A 14,154-nucleotide genomic window follows, 5' to 3' on the forward strand; every position below is an offset into this window, starting at 1 on the left:
CCACAGCATAGAACAGGAGCTTCTTGCAGATGTTAAATAATCGGAGCCTCCTCAGAAAATACAGCCTACTCTGAACTTTCTTATAGACATGGTCTTTGTTGCAGGACCAGTTCAGTTTACTGTCCAGCCACACACCGAGGTACTTGAACTATCTCCACCTCGTCACCTCTGATGGACACTGGACATGGCTTTGTCCTAGACCTCTCAAAGTCCAAGACCAGCTCCATGGTCTTTGAGGTGTACAGCTGCAGGTGGTTCCTCTCACTCCAGTCCACAAAGTCACGTATCAGACTTCTGTACTCGTCTTCGCTGTTGTCCCTGATGCATCCAACAATGGCAGTGTCATCAGCATACTTCTGGACGAGACTCAGCTCTGAGTTGTAGCAGAAGTCTGAAATGTAGATGGTAAAGAGGAGAGGGGCCAGCACTGTCCCCTGAGGTGCTCCTCTACTGCACACCACAGTGTCAGACGTGATGTCCTTCAGCCTGACATACTGTGGTCGATCGGTAAGATATTCCGAAATCCAGGAGACCAGACCAGGGTCCACATGCATCTGTGTCAGTTTGTCCTGGAGCAGAGTGGGTTGGATAGTGTTAAAGACCCTAGAAAAGTCCAGGAACAGGATCCTCACTGAGCCGCTTACTTTATCCAGGTGGGAGTAGGTCCGATGCAGGAGGTGAAGGATGGCATCTTCTACACCAACCGCGGGCCGGTATGCAAACTGCAGGGGGTCTTGCACATGATGGTATGAACACCATCCCAGACCTCTCTAATTTGTTCCCCACCCAGCTTCTCCTCCTGTAGGTGTCCTTTGCCTTTTTGTTTGGTCCTGAATGTTTGTATTAAAGATTTGCGTTTGAATAAAAATAGAAGACTTACAGTTGGCAGTGCGCTTTTCCCTCCTGTGGGCCAACTCCCTACTTCATTACCTCAATTCCTACTAGCGTCCAAACATGGATGTATAAGAACATCGCACAATCTTAATTTTAAAGAAATTAATTGTTACAAGCAAAACAATAGTCAAATTTGGTGATCAAATAAATCCATAATCTATTTGGTTTGAAAGTTTTGATTGTAGTTTGATTATACAAAAAAAATGAATATTCCAATTCAAAACGAGTATGAATGACTTTAAAGATGTATTATTTTTTCCCGTATACATTTTAACTTAATTTAATCTGCCACTAAAGAGCCCATTGCAGAAACCAAAAATGTACAGTATACCTAAAACGGAATAAGGAAGGAAATACCACACTAATGATTAAAATTCTGAATATTTCCAGGCTTATTTCGAAAAATAAGAATAATATTCAAATTTCCCTACTGTTTGAAGAATAAATATCTTATTTACTAGTATACCAACTAATTGTCTTAATTTAAGTACGATTTAAAGAATATTTAAAACAAATATATAGTTAATTATTAATGATTAGAGTGTGCATGTATTGAAATACAGTTAAATGAACAATGTTACAAACGGTTAAATAATAGCGATCGTTTATTTCTATTAGAACGACAAACTCAACGGTAAACGTTTATGAACTCTCGCGATGTTTGGATGCAACAACATGCTGGTAGGAAATGACGTCAGTAAGTAGCGACTCGGCAGGCACACGGGATAGAAGAGTGCAGTGACAACAGTAACTACCAGCGTGTTCATAAAAAGCATTTTGTTGTACTTTTGAATTATTTATAGTTGAGAATGCCATTCAACCGAAGGAAATGTTGCTATAAGGACAGGAAGTCTTAGCGTTTCTTTGGAAAGATAACATAAACTTGTGTTGTGTTGACTGTAACCTTCAATAGTCTTGTCAAGAAAACTTTTGAACACTTGCACAATATAGATCCAGTTTATCCTTATAGTGGCCTAAGTTTTTTATTTAATATCCTCGTCCACTGTTTGATAATGTCTGTCTGGCTATCGCGGGGGATCCTGAGAACAATGTGCTCACGGTTCTGCAGAAACCGATTGTTATGGGATGTTTTGCCGAGGAGAGACATTTCCTTCCTTCATCACTTATCTAATGCTCAAGACAAAACACGTATGACGCACATGTCCGTTAGGTTCTTCTCTGAAATGATCGAGGAAGCAGAGGAACGTGTGTCGTCTAAACACTCTACAGATGGGACATTTCAAAAGTCGCCTTTCATGGACCTAGAGAGCTGTGGCTCCCCGTCAGCCGTGCTGGACCTCACCTGTAGGTCCTCCCTCACGAATGCCAATGATGTGGGGAGAAGCCTGATCCAGATGTGGGCCACCATCGAGTGCATTCCAGTTGAGCAACGGCACGAACAACTCCAGTTGATGTTCGCCCACCCAGAGCTTGGCAAGTTTTTACAGTTAGCCATCCAAAGCAGCAGTACCATGAGGGTTAGTTTTCTGGTCCATAGTCTACACTCTTTAGTGAGACTTGGTGTTCCGCATCAGAGCCAGGTTGTCCAGAGGTTCCTCCTCACCTGCATGGTAGTATACGACCCTGACTTGACAGTCACACAGGTTTTCTTAATTTCTTATCTGTATATTTCACAGGAGAGACTGAACAGCTTCAATGAGAAATATTTGAGCTTTTTGACTATGGTTTTGGAAGATATGGAGAAGACGGCCGTTGTCAATGACCTCAAAACAGGGATTTGGTGAGATCTTTTTTTTTGTGGAGAGCATTTTTTAAACATGAATGATTGCTGACTTTGAAAATGTTTAGAAAGATTAAAAAAAAATCTGTGTCTCTATTGATTCCTGTTACCCAGTAATCGTAGTTTCAAATCTTGAAAAAGTGGCATTTCTTTATCTTGAAAATCTAAATTGTTCCTATTTTGATCCAGGATGATCGTCAGGTCTCGCATCACACAGATTGAAAGTCTTAATGGGATCCAGAAATTCGTGCCTTTACTGGTTAAAGATGCGCCTATATCCTTGAAACTACAACTTTTGGTACGTGCCTTGTTGTTTATGGTCAATATTGCAATTATGAGCATTTCAAATAACTCTGCGAGAAACATTTCTTGATCCTTGTAGCCTGGTTTTTCTTTTACATTAAAATGTCTTTAAAATGTGTAATTTAAAAACAGGAAAGAATGACCAATATGGGTCAGTTGTAGTTTTATGTGTGGGATTGTTGTAACTGAGGGATGTTTTTCTCAATTTTAATCATCTTTAAAAGAATGCCAACATTGTCTATTCCAGAGAAAGGCTTTGTTGATGTCAGATTCATTCAGTCTGACAGACACCCACGACATGCTGATTACCATGAAAGCCATTGACCTGCGCTACAAACCCCTATTGGAGGTTTGTTCTAAGAAAATCCTTGGTGAGTTTTCTTATGTATTTATGTAAAACAATGACCAAAAACACTTCGTATATTTTGAAGTCGCCCAGAACAGTTATTTTTATCTTGACTTAAACGATATTTGCTACATTTAAGCGAATACAGCTCACATCTTCACCGTAGTAGAGCTGCTGCTGTGAGCCAGTACTTTAATCATGACGTCAGCGCAAATATACTTGGTAAAAACAGCTTGGATCGGATGCGTGGATCGCAGCCTTTTAACCTATAGCCGATCCGATTTGGAGAAGCTGGTTTGGACCAATATGCAATTCCAGTATCGGATCGGTGCATTCCTAACTACAATATTTTCATTCTGAAAATCCTTCTCATTACATACTAATTCAACACATTTCTTATTCACTCTCAAACAGAGGAGCTATGTGGAATCCCCTATCATCAATTGAGGCAATTCGTGCGTGTCTATAAAGATCTTTCCTTCAAAAACGTCAAATTCTTCAAGGACATCTCAGACAACTTCTCCTGCCATTTTGAAAGTCGGACCAACATGGAGGTTGTACAGTATAATCCACTTAAAGTTGTCTGACTTAAAATCCTGAATTCTGCTTTTCACCGTCTCTTCAGGTCTTAACACTTCTGTTTTATTTTGACCAAATGCGCTTCTGTCCCTCTGCCTTGATGGAAGCTTTTGCCGAGAGAGTCATCCAGAGTCCAAAAACTTTGGCACTGAAAGACATCCTTTGTGTGGTTAAGGTGTACTCGTCCCTGAACTTTGACCTGAAAGAAAAGAGACAGCAGTAGGAAAAATTGATTGTCATTGTAAACATGTATTGTATATATTTGTATTTTATAGATCAGTACCATACCTGCACCTTACTGTAGTCTAGGTCTGTTTTTAAATCAATGAACTGACAGCGGATTGGGGTTGTGAAACAAGTGTGTGTGTTTTCATCAGGTTCCTTGAAGCCCTCACTCAGGCTCTGGACGACCATCTCCCTAAAATGTCAACTTTCGAGCTCATGAAGACCGTTTATTACTTTTGTCTCTTGAACCACTTTCCTCATGAACCCCTGAAGAGGCTTCTGTGTGACGGCACGCTGGAGACTATCGGTAGCTTAGTTCTCACTCAAGCACCTTTATTTCTACTGTAAACCGCTGGATAATTCACTCAATGTTAACGTTTTCAGACACAACGGACAGGTGGTCACAGACGATGCTACATACTATCTCCTTGTGCATTAATCTGGATCAACCAGTTCTCCTGGAGCGACTGAGTGTACCAATGTCTCTACTGGGCAAGATAAACGATGGACATCTGTTTTTTTTGGGGAAACTTGAGCAAGAACTCCACTCCGTGATAAAAAATCAGGAGAACGTGAGACTCCAGGCAAAAGTATTGGTGGAAAACTTTTACGTCATTGGTAAGAATCAAAAAAGGACATTTAACTTAACTTAAATTTTTCATTTTCATTTTTCCTTAAAGTGATGATTTTAATTTCAGATTATGTTGTAACGAAACCCCCTTTGAGTCAAACCCTTTCAGCCGATTCCAGCAGTTCAACAGAAGACGCGACACCAGCAGAGGGCGCCAAAAAGTAAGCGCTTTGAAATAAGGTCTTCCTCACTTCACTACTCTAACAGATTAAAAAAAACGTTACTTTTCAAAATAGACCCAAGTCACATACCAGATACTTACAATTACGTTAATTGTTTTCTTATTTGCTTTTGTGAAAGACGAACTGTATTTTAAATTCTTGGTCTGTTATTAGTAATTTTCATGTATGTATGCCCATTTAGCCATTTAATCACAGTAAGAAGATGAAATAGTTTAAATAACCTTCTATCTTGAGCATTATTAATATGTAAAATACGCATTTGTCTTCTCATTGCACTGATGAAAATGAAGAGAACTGAGAGGAAATGAAAATGAATTGGAAGAACTTATCTAAAGGTCTATTTTGTGGTTTTGAGTGGCTTAATTACCTAGTAGTGTAGTAGTATTAGTTTATTTAATTGATAAGGCTGTTAAGTTGTAGGTGATGTTGTATTTTGATAGAGGTTTGTAAAACAAAAAAAAACAATGACTCTTTTCTTGACATTGTAGATTTGCAGTTTTGTATATCACTCCAAATAATGTCTGTATGGGGACAACTCATCCTCGTGGACGTCTGGCGATGAAAATTCGCCACTTAAAGATCCTGGGATATGACCCGTTACTGGTGAGGTCAATCTAAGATCAGCCACACATTCACAAAGTGAAGGTTTCTTTTACATTTACCACGTGTTTTTTTTAGGTGTTGCAGAAGGACAAACGGACGGCGTCTCTGAAAAAACAAATCTTTCCAGAAAATGGCATACAACATGTTACAACTGAAATATAAATGAGTGGTTGTTGCTAAAAATCCTTTTAAAAAATTTCTATTAAAAGTTAATGTTATCATAAAGGTGCGCACATCTTTTCAATGGTTTATTTATTTGTTTCAATCTCACCTTTTCCCTTACATCAATTTCAGTAAATGTGTCCCTTTTTTAACAATCATACACTTTGAGTAAAACACATTTTTGTTTTGTATATATCACTCACCAGCAATATAATTTTTCCACTACGATCAAAGATTTTTAACTGCAGTCAACAGAATTAAACTCAATAAGTTTCAACTATCATTACACAAGATATTATTAAAGATGGAAAAGAAGCAAAGAGAAAAAGAGTTCTTGATATTTTTATTTTTGTGTAATGTGAAATTGTATGTGCATTGTGCACATTCTGTGTGTCATGTGAGATAGGTATTTCAAAACCCATGATCTTTATGCTTCTCTGGATTATTCTAGATGTCAAATACATTTCTTTGAAGACCTTCACACTGGTTTGGCTTTTCATTTAAAAGTGTTCTATATTGTTGCTTCTTTTACTGGAGTGTTAATCTGCCTGATACTAATTTGAACATGGGATTTATGGAAATTCCCTCCTTGTCTGTTATGCTTCTCAACGAGTGTTTAAACATTTATAGACCAACAATATATTATAACAACCCATATCACAGAGAAAGTGTTCCAATTTTCATAACCAAGCATAGGAACATGATGCTGGAGGATTTTTGCAGAGATATTAGGGAAGTTAGAAACATCCCCAGAATGGGGTTTAGTAATTCCATGTGCCCATTTGGATGACGGGCATAAATCTTATATCTGCTGCAAGTCCTCTTTGTCTTAAAATGAACATCCATAGGAACCAAAGCAGGGGTCCATTATGGGCTCTAATGTGAACCCCCACTACACAAAAAGCTGTAATCAGTTCAATGGGGTAACATGTTTGGTCCCCCGCTGACTTTAACAACATTTCATGACATCCTTAAGGATTTTAATTGCCTGGCTTGTGGCTCATAGACTCAAAGTTTTCACCTAGTTCGCCCTAGAGCCCTTAAAAACGGGCGGAATATCTTAAATTGATATTAACATTTTTAAATTGGGAAAAGGTATTCTAGGGTGAATTCTGGACCTCTTTACTTCAACTGCTGGCTCCTGTTAGCTGCCCACTACCAAGCTTTGATATTATATCTATTTTAAGGTTAAGGAGAAACTTTTTCCCCATTGTTCTGTAAATTATTTCTAAATAACTCACTTTTTATTACATAATAATATAACACTGCAGTTTCTCGGTAGGTTTATTGATCACATAAATAAAGTCGCAATTGTTGGCCCCTGGTTCATTCATTAATACTTAAAGTTAAGTGCTGGCTAATGGCACAGAGAGATAGTTAAGACTCAGTTTCACTTTTTCAGTCCCTGCAAGAAGAGGCACAAGATCAATTTGATTCCTTCCGTTGTGATGTGAATACAGAAGATACAGAAAATGGAACGTCATCCTGTGATAAACAGGTAAACATTAAGGTAAAGTATTGTTTTTTTTCTATATATTTTTTTCTTTCTATATATGCAGAATTTTGTTGACTCCTATCACATTTAAAGTAAATAAAGTGATACACTCAAGAGGAAAAATAAAGGATTTTCAGTTCCAAGTTGTTCGAGCTCCAACGTTCCTGACCTTCCCTGAACGCATCGTGAGTCTGGGCTGGACCGGAAGCGACGCTCTCCTGCGCGTGCCACCTCCTCGGCGTGTCTCTCTGCCGCTGCTCCGGGACACCGTTATGGAGCGTCGCGGATAACTAACGTACAACCCAAACGGGTACGAGTAGACAATGACTTAGGCTGTTTTTTTTAAATACTTTTTAGGATTTTTCGCAAAGGCGCCAGGCGGACCTATATCTTCGACCTCCTCCTCCCCGGGCTGTCGTGTCTGTCCCCCGTTGGAAAAGCCAGGAGGAGCGGAGTCTCTTTGTGAATCCTGTCGAGCGGTAAGAGCTCTTTATTCTTTCTCTGCTATTTTTCTATTTTAACACACACTTGACACACAGTCCACGTTAAACATCCTCTAAACATTCATGTTTAATATTTTTTTTACGGGAATGTTTAGGGTTTTAGTTGATGTCAAACAATACTGTCGGGCGTGAGTCCGAATGTGTGTTTTTATTCCCTCGACACTCGTTTGATAATAACTAAATAAATAATAACGATGTGCACAGAAAGAATCGTATTTTTAAGATATGTATGTTATTATCTTTTATTCTGTGGGTGGCTCTGTTTGAATGAACGGCCATTGAAATCGTCTCGCTCGATAAAAATGACCGATCGCAAGAAACCCGTATTTTATTTTTTAAATCATTATAAAAGAGAAAAGGTAACTTAATTCACATGAATATCATTTTTTATTGACAATTGTATCCATAGCCGTTTTATCTGACCGTGGCCAGAGAGGGATGGATCGTCTCCACCCAGGTTAGCGGGAGAAGCTATTGCCTCTCCTGCTAATGTTGGATGCGTTAAAGAAATGACACATTTTTACGTTGGACTGAGAACGAAAAACGTCGTCGGTTGGTTCAAGATAAACGGATCTGTGTTCGATCACAGAGGATGATCGGGGTGTGAGTTCTCTTTGTTGGCCGCTGTGTCCATCCAGCAGCTGATCGGAGGCTATTATCAATTTAACTGCTGCTCCCTCGAAGCTAATCGATTTTAGCGGCTAGGCTACATGTAAACAGTATTCCGTTGCAAAGAATGAGTCAGCAGTGCGTGAAGCACCTTTATTCGTTTGTCATTTAACCCATTTTCCTTATCAAATCCAAATTTAAGGATAAAATGAAGTATTTACCTAAATTCTAAATATTTGTTGTTGTTAATGGTTGCCAATATTGTAATCTTCGAAAATCCTCAATTCACCCCACATTCAATTCCATTTTACTGACTGTCTTTTTTCTGTAAACAAAAAAGCAAATATTGGCAAAGAGAAACAATAACTGACATGGTAATATAACCAGCCTGAAATGTTTGGCTCATTTTGGATTAACATTATGAAATATCATTAATCTGCATAACAAGATGGCTAGGTTTTTAATACCACTTAGTGGCAGGTTTTTTTAAGCACCCACTGCAGACAAAAGAATATTAGCAGTTTGTCCGACAAGATGTCAGTTGTTGTCTTTCTCTGGTTGCTTGGTAAATTAATAATTGTGTTGCCCATTTTTCACCCAATGTCTGTTGGTGTTTGTTCTTCTAATCTCCTGTGAACATGTGTTAAACGGTAATTAAATTAGCTTCAGTGTAGTTAATCTGTTATACAAACAGAATTTTTACATGTCTGTATTTTATTCATTTGAACCCCAAAACCTGACACTGTTAGCTTTCACGCTGCAAGTCGCACTCACAAGTTAATGACCCCTCACTGGCTTTAGAGTGCAAAGGTCATCTGCAAAAAAAAGGTGCCCATCATGCCACTGTCTGGCTGGCTGCCATATGTTCTCACCCTCAACCTGTGTTGTTTACACTGCTGCAGCCATGCAAGGACAGCTTTCATCTTTATCTCCCCTATTCAGGGTTGAATTCAGCAAAACAAACAAAATGTCCTCCAAGAAGAAGCCACTTGGCCTAGCTTTTATTCCCCACGGTGAAGTTATAATGGACCGTCTGTGTCCTTGGGCAAACTTGATTTGCATCCGCAAAGACTGGAAGTGAACTATCCCAGGCAAAAAGACGGCACAGTAACAATGTGGCCTGTTCGTTTACAGTGAACATAATGGGTTGAGTAACTATTGGCCTCGTGGTGAGTGCCCTCCAGTCAGATGGCTTTTATCTAATGTTTGCTAGCTCGAGGGAAGTTTGGTTTCAGTTTTCAAACCAGTATATGGCCTAACAGAAAGAGATGCAGCCAGCATGTCTTGTTGTTTTTCTCTTCTTGCCCGTTTTGCCTTTTGGCATTTTCTGTTGTGCATTTTAAAATCTGCCCATCTGTAGTGGTATTATTGAGGAGAACACTGTGTATAATGTCTGTATTCTTCTGTTATAATTTGTAATTTTTTTGTTGTGTTTTCTGAAGGAGGGATTCTTACTGTCTACAATGAAGTTTGTTAAATAAAATTGCATGGATTAACCTTCTCATTTGTGAAAATTGAGCAGCTTAAATAATAAGACCAACTGAGCCAGTAATATGTTAACTTGACTCGGGTGCGAGCGTACTAAGATCTTTGTCTCTCAATTGCTATGAATAGATAATTGGTTCTGAAGCGAGTCGAGGTTATCTTTAGCAATCTATTCAGTTGTCCTGGAAATACATATTTTTATTTCTTTAGTTTGATTTGGTCTTATATTTTTCTGTTTCTCCCTTAATGGAAACACTATATAACATGAACATGTTGGAGCAGCAACGCACGAACCACCAGAATGTTGTTTAATTGACTTTAGGAAGTCTCTTCGATAAAAGCCTCTGCTGAACACCCTGTAATCTAATGGAATTCAACGAAAGAGGGAGTGCAGAAAACGTTTTTCTCTGAAATGAAAATGTGCTGTTGGTCTTGCATGGACATTTGAAACATGCTCTTTATGTGCTTCATTTCTCTTTGCCAGACTGTATGTTTTACTGTTCACCTTTAAAACTGCAGCTAAGGATCTAGATGTTCAAAAGAGCTTTCTGTGTCAATGAAGCGTCACATGTTAGGCATGTTAAGCCAATTGAATGACGGCCATGCCTGATGTTTTGCTCATTCATCCATATTCTCTCTCATGCACTCTCATGAGGGAAGCGGCTGTCAAACTTTTTGGCCAGAATATGAATTATTAAATCTCTCTTATAGCCATGTACTGTATTCTTGGATGATATGTGTTTGGACGTCTCTCGAATGTAAAACTTTCAAAAGTGGACAAGGACTGATCTTTTCCCATTTGTCAGACCATCTGTGTCCACAAGGCTGGATTGCACAAAAGATCCTAAAGACCAGACACTGGCTATGAAAGTGAAGGCCAATGTAATTTTACCCTTGTTATGCTATAGCCAGAGGTGTGGGTGGGTACCAGTGGGCAGGGGGAGGATGCCACTTCAAACAAGGCCTCTGATCCAGGGCCAGAGCAGTAACCCGATCTTCTAGATGTAATTTTGTATTAGGATTTTGACTAGTGGACTTTTACAGCTATTCCAAGCAACAGAATTAAGACAGTGTCCATTTAATCTAGGTGTGTCCACCCACTATTCCTGGGCACGTTGGCCCAGTCTCTATGGAGCCTTGTTCGGCTAACATTTTGCTGACCTTTTTGTGGCAGCTGCCTGGGCCATTTGCAAACAAAGACGAATGGGTGACTGACCCGCCTGCATATTGAAAATCTCCACCTCTCCTGATACTGCCTGGCTTTTCCTGTTTGCTTTTCAAACTTCAATCTAAGCTTTGTTAAAAATTTGGTTCTGAAGTGAAATTGTGGTCCAGAAAGAGCCATTAAGGACACCATTGTACACTTAAAAAAAAAACAAAAAAACATATATATATATATATATATATATATATATATATATATATATATATATATATATATATATATATATATATGTTTTTTTATATATATATATAACTATTTTGGATAAAAAAGGAATAATGGCAACAGGCACTAAATAAAACGGTGTCCCAACCTTATATAGTTTTTGACAAAACACTTGCTGGAAGTGGAAACATGTGAATATTGATGGTGACTATCCCATCATTAGATGGAAATAGTGCAGCTTTCTGTCATTCTCTAATGATCTTGAAACGGGTATAAATATGGATTAGCACCATCAGTTTGAATGCTATCCATATGCCTGCATGCTGTGCAAACGTTTTACATAGTCAGAAGTTCTGGGAAAACCATTTGGCAGTTATTATGGAGTAGACAAATTATTATTATTTTTTTATTTACGTCTCGATATGATTGGACGTGTTAAGGTATTTATTGGACACGGACAACATTCTTTTTCACTTGGTCCCTAAATCCCATGATGCCAAAGAAAGACGGTTGAATTACTCCTTTGTTGACCCAGAGTCACTAACTTTTCAGTAAATCATGCAATGAACATTTAAGGTGATCAATCCACAAGCTCTCTCCTAAATTATGTGCTGCTCAAGTAGGATGATAAGCGATCTTTCAACTTAATGATGCCCAGCAACCGGCCCGCTGTTCCGAGTGTTATACTTGAATCCTGGTCATCTCTATGTCATGAAGCTTGAGTCCACCTGAGTGAAATCTCTTGACATTGATCCAAGCATCCAAATTTGGAAGAGGGAATATCATCCATGTGGGAATTCTCTGCTAGAATTTCAACAGCTGCCTCAGATGTCAGCGTAGAAAGTGCACACTGGGAGATGATTTGCGATATTGGCTCATTTGTGTCCTGTAAGTAAGTAATATTTATTTATATAGCGCTTTTTGTAGCACCCTGTACAATATCTCCACCACAAAGTCCTCAAAAAGCTTCAAAACGGCATTCCTCGATGGAACAGGTCAATAGATGTGAGGGCCTGTCTGTGTATTGGACAGCTTTTAGAACTAAAAGGATAGATGGCAGGATTGTCACATGAGAACTAAGTGCTTGAGGCAAAAGCTTGAGATAAGGTAACAAGATCATAGGAAGTGCTGCCCACAGCAGCAAAGTAAATATTCATCATTGCCTCATACTGATGGAAGACCTGTCCAGTGTGAGAAGTCAGCATGGAAGTAGAATGCTATGTAAATTCTTCCACTTATGTGTTTATACTATATATAAGGGTATGTTAAATAAACGACAATAAAAAGTTTTAATCCTCAACATGATACAAAGTTGTTCAAAATGTCTCTGCAGACCAAATATTTGTTATTCATTTCAATGCAATTATAATATTTGCTCACACTAAATTACCGTATTTTCCGGACTATAAGTCGCTCCGGAATACAAGTCGCACCAGCCATAAAATGCATAATAAAGAAGGAAAAAACATATAAGTCGCACTGGAGTATAAGTCGCATTTTTGGGGGAAATTTATTTGATAAAATCCAACACCAAGAACAGACATGTCATCTTGAATGGCAATTTAAAATAAAAATAGATGGAGGCAACAACAGGTTGAATAATTGTACGGTATGCTTACGTTACATGACACAACTGAGAACGTGCCTGGTATGTTAACATAACATATTAAGAGTTATTCATATAACTATAGCATATATAACATGCTAAGAAGTTTACCAAACCATCCGTGTAACTCCAAATAACTAAAATCCAATGAAATCTTCATCCTCGGTGTCACTTTTAAACAACTCCGCTAACTCCACAGGTAGAAGATGCGGTGCTTCCTCTTCTACGTCGAAATTCTCATCACAGGCCTAGAGCGTCCTCTTGCGGTTTAGTGTGAAAATAACATGTGAAATGATATACCGGTAATAACGAGTTAATAATTTCACACATAAGTCGCTCCAGAGTATAAATCGCATCCACGGCCAAACTATGAAAAAAACTACGACTTAAAATCCGGAAAATACGGTATCTAGGCTAATTATTTTAACTGATCTACACTTAATCTTACTCTTATAAACCATCAGAAATGGCATGTAGATTTTGCATTTAATCTTTGATAGTTAACAACCATCCTATTTAGGTAGAATTGCATGAATCTCAAGAAGCTTAATTGTTGCATGCCTTGACTCAACTCGACAATATTTAGCCATAGTGTCCTATTGTATAAGGTAAGGTAAAACTTTATTGATCCCTAATATGTCAAGATGGTTGCAGATGTAAATTATTGCAGAGATAAACTCATTTTATCAGTTTGTAAACACCATAAGACTAACAACAACTTGCCCAGCTTGATATGTCAAATGATACAAATAGGCCATTGTGAGTGCAAGACTTGAATGTTTCCTGTCATCCTGCTGTGAAATGTCTCTTGGAAAAAAATGTTATAACAGCCCCTGCTTCCTAGTGAGAACAAACATCAATGACTCCAGGCATTCCTGTCAAATTCACTGTAGATTTAGTTTAAAGGGGTAAAGAAGATAAACATTTAATAACTGAACTATCAGATCATCAGAGGAAGAAGCACAGATTTAGACCCCAACACCCCTGTCTTATGGTTTCAATTATAATTTGCATTCTCACTCATTTATCTTATTGTTTGTCACAATTTGAACCGTCAACTTTTAAGAAACGTTCTGTTTTCAAAGATTATAGTGTGAGTGACACTTCTGTTCAACACTAATAGAATGAATACTACTACTACACTTTATTAGGCCTGTAAAGGTAAACAAATTGCGTTTTTTTTCTCCCTTTTGGTCAAATAAAATCAGGACATTTTTCAATGGCAGGAGTTTTCGCCTTCTTTTGTGCTTACTTGGGTAAAAGGATGCTCATTGAATATTTTAAATGGAATTAAAATTCTTTCTTCCCATCCTTTGTCCCATTTTTCTCATAGTCATTGGGATACCATAAATTACATTATTGTGTATACTATACAATTAACTATCTTATGGTTGTTTAATGTT

At 38.2% G+C, this 14,154-nt stretch overlaps 2 protein-coding genes across 4 annotated transcripts in view; both read left to right on the forward strand.

The window, feature by feature from the left end:
• Window positions 1–1,590: 1,590 nt before the first annotated feature.
• On the forward strand, window positions 1,591–6,145 carry fastkd2 (FAST kinase domains 2). Its single transcript, XM_087792597.1, has 11 exons — window positions 1,591–2,465; window positions 2,532–2,635; window positions 2,825–2,933; window positions 3,186–3,309; window positions 3,699–3,838; window positions 3,910–4,082; window positions 4,241–4,395; window positions 4,473–4,706; window positions 4,787–4,880; window positions 5,390–5,504; window positions 5,580–6,145. Exons 1-11 carry the CDS (start codon window positions 1,908–1,910, stop codon window positions 5,664–5,666), a joined length of 1,893 nt encoding a protein of 630 aa, XP_087648723.1. The 5' UTR covers window positions 1,591–1,907; the 3' UTR covers window positions 5,667–6,145.
• Window positions 6,146–7,380: 1,235 nt separating this feature from the next.
• The window catches only part of raph1b (Ras association (RalGDS/AF-6) and pleckstrin homology domains 1b), a 32,394-nt gene continuing 25,620 nt past the window's right edge, over window positions 7,381–14,154 (forward strand). For all 3 annotated transcript variants that reach the window (XM_087791736.1, XM_087791739.1, XM_087791738.1), the window contains exon 1: window positions 7,381–7,640. The gene's annotated coding sequence lies outside the window, so the exon portion shown is untranslated. The remainder of the gene's footprint in view (window positions 7,641–14,154) is intronic.

This window comes from Callionymus lyra, chromosome 5 (assembly GCF_982586985.1).
Source record: "Callionymus lyra chromosome 5, fCalLyr1.hap1.1, whole genome shotgun sequence".
NCBI classification, from domain to species: domain Eukaryota; kingdom Metazoa; phylum Chordata; class Actinopteri; order Syngnathiformes; family Callionymidae; genus Callionymus; species Callionymus lyra.

Coding starts and splice junctions, on each gene's coding strand:
- fastkd2 (XM_087792597.1), top strand. CDS start 1,908: ATGTCTGTCTGGCTATCGCGGGGGATCCTGAGAACAATGTGCTCACGG. Junction 2,636..2,824: donor GACCTCAAAACAGGGATTTG/GTGAGATCTTTT, acceptor ATTTTGATCCAG/GATGATCGTCAGGTCTCGCA. Junction 3,839..3,909: donor AAAGTCGGACCAACATGGAG/GTTGTACAGTAT, acceptor CCGTCTCTTCAG/GTCTTAACACTTCTGTTTTA.